General features: G+C 33.6%; 1 protein-coding gene across 1 annotated transcript; it reads right to left on the bottom strand.

Annotated features, from left to right (window-relative positions):
- Positions 1-230: 230 nt before the first annotated feature.
- LOC146940671 (Rubisco methyltransferase family protein) lies at positions 231-5,275 on the bottom strand. Its single transcript, XM_085754399.1, has 12 exons — positions 4,850-5,275; positions 4,126-4,289; positions 2,310-2,393; positions 2,101-2,158; positions 1,962-2,015; positions 1,741-1,812; positions 1,580-1,660; positions 1,232-1,404; positions 1,048-1,150; positions 842-973; positions 622-744; positions 231-535 (listed from the first exon to the last, which is right to left on the bottom strand). The coding sequence occupies exons 1-12, from the start codon at positions 5,210-5,212 to the stop codon at positions 449-451; spliced, it is 1,494 nt and encodes a 497-aa protein (XP_085610525.1). The 5' UTR covers positions 5,213-5,275; the 3' UTR covers positions 231-448.
- Between the last annotated feature and the right edge of the window lie 1,057 nt (positions 5,276-6,332).

Raw genomic sequence — 6,332 nt, 5'->3', positions numbered from 1 at the left:
CATGTTAATTACCAATGGTAATGATTGACGAATTTAGTTCTTCAGACTAACTAATAACAAATTAGTCTCTTAAATTAAAAAACGTTTGTCAATTTTAAATTATGAATGTATTTTTAGAAAACGTTCATCAAAATTATTTAAATACATACGCATCCTCTTCAAAATAGTGCTAAATTGAAGAGAGCAATCATCAAACAGTAACTGAATAAAATACAAAATGAATCAGAAAATTTGTTTAGATGCAATAATTCCACGGCCTTTTCTTTTCTTGTTTTCATTTTTCTTTTCATGTTCAATACAGATTATTTTATCGCTCAAGACTTGACCTATTTCCATCAAAAACAAAAACCAATAACATGAAGTGATGAACTTGAACAAGTTCATGATTTTGTCAAAGTGTGAGCTAGATGTTTCCAAAGCAAGCAACGGTGGAAAATAATGAATGGCCTCATTGGAAACGATTCCAGAACCCATTAAAGATTTTCAAGCCTTTTAATTCACCAGTCCTCATATCCCTCAGTCTTCTTCGCAATATCTGCAATTAATATTCAAAGTGAGTTAGCTTTAGTGACAAGCAACCTTTGTAAGTAGAAATTAAATAACGTGCTTTTATAATCTTACATATTGAGCACGAAACAATATCCTGCGCTCGCTATTACACAAGTCCACGGCTAGCTGCTTTAGAAAGAGTCTTCTGTTGAGTTGTTTCGGGGAAGTCACATCCAAATCTAGCGATCCACTTACCTGTGGATCGATCAAATGGAAACAAACAGCTAGGATTAGCTCGCTAGCTAGAGATTACCAAATTGCTTTTGAAATCATTATTAAAGTGTTTCCTTGCCTGTAAGAACTTGTTGTATTTTGAGATACTAGATTCACAACTGTCTAGTATAAATTGCAATGCTTGCTCCTCTATTTCAGGATATCTCAAGTCCTTTTTCGAGGTAGTTTTATTTGATGCGGCGGCAGCCATCTGTCCAAAGAATCACACATTTGGTTATACGACATATTCGAAGAAAGAATTCACAAAGATAGTAAGTGGCATACCTCTTCAAATTTTCCTCTCATGCTTGAAGGACTAACAGCTAAATAAGCATAAGCCATTAACTCCAATGGCCAACCAGTAATCCTTATAGGAAAACACTGAGATCTGGAAAAAGAATAGAACAAACAAGTTAGTAACAAGTTTAATCATGAAAGGTATAATAACTATGAAAACTTAGGTACTCGCCCTGATAATCCATATTTCTTCAACAGTTCTAACTTCTCCTTATAGGACTCATCGGATTTCTTGAGTGACAGTGACAACTCAACTGAATCACTTGGATTCGTGCCCTCCTTTGGAACAAATCCATATGATAACAGAAGCTCCCCGTTTGATTTTTTTCCATATGAAATAAACACCTGTGTAATTTGATACAAGAAAAAGAAATCAATTGCAGTTTGTGGTAATATTGCTAACTTTAGAGTCATAAACACTTTGGCAAGGTGCAACGAATTTGCATTTCATTTACCAAGGTACTTAACTGTCTTATCCTATGTATCTAATTTAACAAATTCCATCTGAGTTTATGATTACCTGCTCACCTGGTTGATAGGGACGATCCGTCGTAAAGACAATTCCCTTTGACGATTTATCATAATCCAAAAAAGTCTCCACCTAATCCAATGACAAAAAATATATTAGAGTTCAACTTGTTGAGGAAAACTTGCTAGGGATTTTATTTGGAAAGACCCTACCTCACAACTATGATTCATCATATCTGCCCAAGGAACCAATGCATTCTTTCCATCCATAGAGGGCAACCGAACCTACACGGTGCCAATATCATGAATTATATGTTCTGACAATCAGCCATTTCTCTCAAATATGAAACAGCAAAACTAAGTCTTGTTGAATGAAATGATTGAAAAATAACAGAATATAATTTTGTTTCATTTTATCTACCAGATTGACTCACCATGCGCGAGAAAAGAATGCCGAATGACCATTTGAAGGACTCGATGTTGAACACCTGAAAGCCATACAAATAACAGATTCAGATTCACTACGAACTTTCTGAAACTACATTCTCATCCTGTTCAATGTGATGTAATTACCTCTTCAGGGAAGAAATCAGGGTATTTGGAAAATATTCTAACCCTCATATCATTGTATCTGGAGAACAAATGGGAAGTTTGCTAGTTATTGAAAAACATGGGATTATTCAATCAAGAAAGCACAGTAGATTAAGGCATTATACTAAAAAAGAGAAATGAACTGCCTAAAAAATCTGCAGAAATATTAGGTACAAATGATCGGTCCATACGTTCCAATAACATTATTAGTCCTTTCAATTGCTCTCTCCCTAATCTGTGAAGCTTCCAAGTAGCGATCTAGTTCTGCTTGTGACCTGAAATGAAAGAAATAAACTGTATAGGAAAATTTTGAGAAAGACCCTTTTTTTATGAGAAATGTTATGTTGACAACTTTATGGTTGTCTAACACCGTCTAAAGATACCGTATTGGTACTATTTCATCTTTTAATTAGCTGTTTCTCTGATGTAGGAGGGCTTTCTTAGTAATTTTATAGTATTTTATTTTAACCAAATCTTAATAATTTTCTAGAACTTTCTATTATTATTACGTTTTATTTTATTTTGACCCACGGGTTTGTTATTTCTTTCACTATATAAGCAGAACTTATGTAGCCTAAGAGACACACTTTTTCATTCATTAATAATATTCGAGATTTTCTCTCAATTTCTGGTGGATTCCGGAACCCTTATTTTGATAGGTTTGTCGCTTGCAACCCTATTTTCACAAGTTTGTCGCTTGCAAACTTGTTCTTTTCTATCCAGGTTTAGCGCTTGCTAACCCTACGCTTCCGTACTGCGTCATTCTCTCTCCCTCTCTCTCATAGTCACGTAAATAGTAGTTATAAACGGTGTATTTTATACCGTTGTCAAATAGTTGTTGATTTTTAGACGTTCAAATAACATTGCTCTTTTTTCATTGACAGAATGAAGAAGTAAAGTCCATTGAAGATTTTTTTGCTTGGAACTGAAATTAAGAGGAAGAAATTAGTGGGAATGAAATTGAGAAATCAGAGAACAAAAAGAGAAACACCTCTCTTGTACGGATATAGATGAAGGAAATGAAAAGTAACCAAAAGAAAATAGCAAGTATAAACCACCTTTAGTTTTTTCTATTGAAATTATAGTTTAAAAGGCTTTTTTTTTTTGGTAACAAAAGGGAAGAAAAAAAAAAACTAAAAAGGACCCATACTAGGGTCGAACAAACTCAACACCCATGGCATCTGCTAAGAGGATAGAGGTCATATCAGGAGGGGCTTCATTCAAAATAACAAAGCTACTACCACTAAGAGCACCCTTTTTAGCTAGAAAATCAGCTGCAGCGTTACCCTCACGCAAAGTATGTCGTAAACTAACCACCCAATCTCTACGAAGAAGGTGTTTAATAGCCATGACTAAATTTCCATATTTGTGATGAACATTCAAATCCTTTTGGATGAGGTCAACAACAATAGTTGAATCAGAGAGACACACCACATGCTTAAATCCAGTATCCCAACACAACTTCAAACCATGGTATAAACCCAAAATCTCAGCATGGAGGATGCAAGGTCTACTAATTTTTCCAAAGAAACCATGCAAAAAGGAACCTGTATTAAAAGGCTTGTTATAACGTGAGATATTTTAATTTTGTCTTCACTTTTGTACCATTTTAGGATGGGCTTATATTAGTGACATTCGGTTTTTTTTTTTTTTTGGAGTGACATTCAGGGATTTAAATAAAAGTATGTGACCGCGATCTGGCTGAGACAAAACGGTTTTTGTTGTTGTTGAAGCCGCAGCTGACCGCGATTGAGGCCACATTTGACTGCATTCTCTGCAATATCAAGGATCGTGATGCAGCCAACTGTTACTTCGATCCTTTTTTAAAACCCTGGTGAATTATTGTAAAATAGTCTCAATTTGATTTATCTCACATTCTCCCTAGCAAGGTAACAAAGCATTTCAACTACTAATTTTAATTTCTTGCTCATCAATACTCACTTCTCCAATTCTTCCCAATATAAACACACAAAATAATTCATGATAAGAGCAATTGAATTCAAGTACCAGTAAAGAAGTGAGTATGGTTGACGAGGTAAAGCCGATATATAACTGAACCATCTGGAAGATTTCATGAGACTAGCTTCACTTATAAGGTAAGTTGCAAGCAATGGCCAATCCGGAACTGAATTCTTTTTCAATACTTCACCAGCTTCCGGGCAGCTCCACTCCTAATAACCAAAATACCCCAAACAAAATCATAAACACCAGAACACAAGATATCCAAATCAAGTTTAGAAGGTTGATCATTAAGCATCAATTTTAGCATGGATTGAATAAAGCAATGTTGTCGAGTGTTGATACCGACAGCATAATACTTATATAATTTGCTTGTATTATTCTAATTTCTGAACAAAGCTTCTTGGATTGAATTAATAAACTAAAATGGTGGTGATCGTCACATAACTGTCTATGAGGCCCTGTTTGGATAAACAACTTAATTAAGTGCCTATAGCATAAGCATGCATAAGCTATTTCTATACAAAAGATATAACAAAGTCAAATCGTTTTCATAATCTATCTATGCACTATGCTTATGGACATACCATAAGCTGTTTCCATAAATTATCTCATAGTCTCAAAAGTGTTTATGCCAATAGATTAAATCAAACAAGTCAATCCATAAGCTGTTTTCAAAGCTATCTTCTTGAAGAGCTTACGAAAATAAACTTAAATAAACATGTCACAAGTTGTTTCCACAAATAAAGAGAAGAAGAAAGGAAGAGTTTACAGAATCAGGAGTGATGACAAGTTCAGGAGGAACAAAAAGAAGCTTCTCTCCTTTCCTAATATTCTTCAAAGCAACAAGACCTCTCTCACCAACATCAACTTTATCAATGGACATCTTCTGAGAAGGAAGACCAGACTGAGACAACCATTTCTCAAGAGAAGATGAATTTTCAATTGAATCATTCTCACATCCCCAAGGAATAGTTTCCATCAATGATGAGGTTGCAGAGAGTGAAAAATGAGCATTGTTTCTACGTGAGAATCCAAGATGTGTTGTTTTGTGAATTGTTTGGTTAAAAGTAGGAATAAGAGTGGTGGTGTTGGTGAACATCATCATCCCTGAAGCTTCAACCATGGTTGTCATGTTACTAAGTAAAACAACTTTTACACCTTATCTGCTGCTGAAATCAAACCCATACTATAGCTTAGCTAGATTTTGTTGTTCTGCTGTTACTTTGAGTTTGAGAAGTTGTGGGAACACCACGTGGTCCCAGTTCCAAATTTATCATCCATCTAATATTAGCGAGAATTAAATATATTTTTTTATCTATTATCTTTTATTAAAAATTCGTTTTGATCCTTTATTTTATTTTTTTTATAATGTTTTAGTTTTTTATCTTTTTTCTAAATTGTCTTGGTCGTTTATTTTTTTCTAAAAGGATATGTTTTATACCAAAACGAATGAAAATAATACTAAAATATCACCCTTTTAAAAAAATGAAGGAATACAATGATTTAAAAAAGATAATGAACAAATTGATTTAGAAAAGAGATAAAAAAAAACCAAAATGAATTTTTAGTATTAGATAGAGAAATGATATTTATACAACTATTTTATAATAATTTTGTGACAATTTTCTCTTTTATACTCGGATTATTTTTTTACTTTCTCTCTTTATTGATTTGTTTTCTATATCAATATATATTTTTCTTTAATATATAGTTTATAGATGTTCCAAGAGTTATCGCACAAATGATTGTTCAAATAACACATATTAAATAATGGTTTTATAGTATATGAAAATATGTCCATGTAATTATGTAAATATAATATTTAATCCTTACGGACACGGTATACGAATTTGTAAATTTAATATTTATAGTATATGAAAATATGTCAATGTAATCTTACTTGTTATATGTAGTTAGTTTGGGTGGGGCTTTAGTGACTTTGGCTTCGGTGTCTTTCGGTGCCTTTGTCTCTATCTCTCTCCTAACCAATAATTCTCTCTCATCAAAATAATTTATTTTAATCATTCAATCATCACTCTCTTCCCTTTAAAATACACTAAAGTCACCAAAGTCACCCAACACAAAGTCACTGAAGCCCCACCCAGATAGTTTATGGATGGATTTATGGATTAATTAAAGGCTTAATTGCAGTTGTAGCCCCTTAACTTTCCCAAAGGTGCGATTTTGGCCCCCAAAGAAAAAAAAAACTACAAAACCGCCCCCTAAGTTGTGCAACTTTAGCAGTTTTGACC

The sequence above is a fragment of the Medicago sativa genome, chromosome 3, assembly GCF_051527215.1.
Source record: "Medicago sativa cultivar Bolivia chromosome 3, Bolivia_mono, whole genome shotgun sequence".
NCBI classification, from domain to species: Eukaryota; Viridiplantae; Streptophyta; class Magnoliopsida; order Fabales; family Fabaceae; genus Medicago; species Medicago sativa.
Note: the sequence above shows the minus strand (reverse complement) of the source record. Positions and strands in the feature narration are given on the sequence as shown.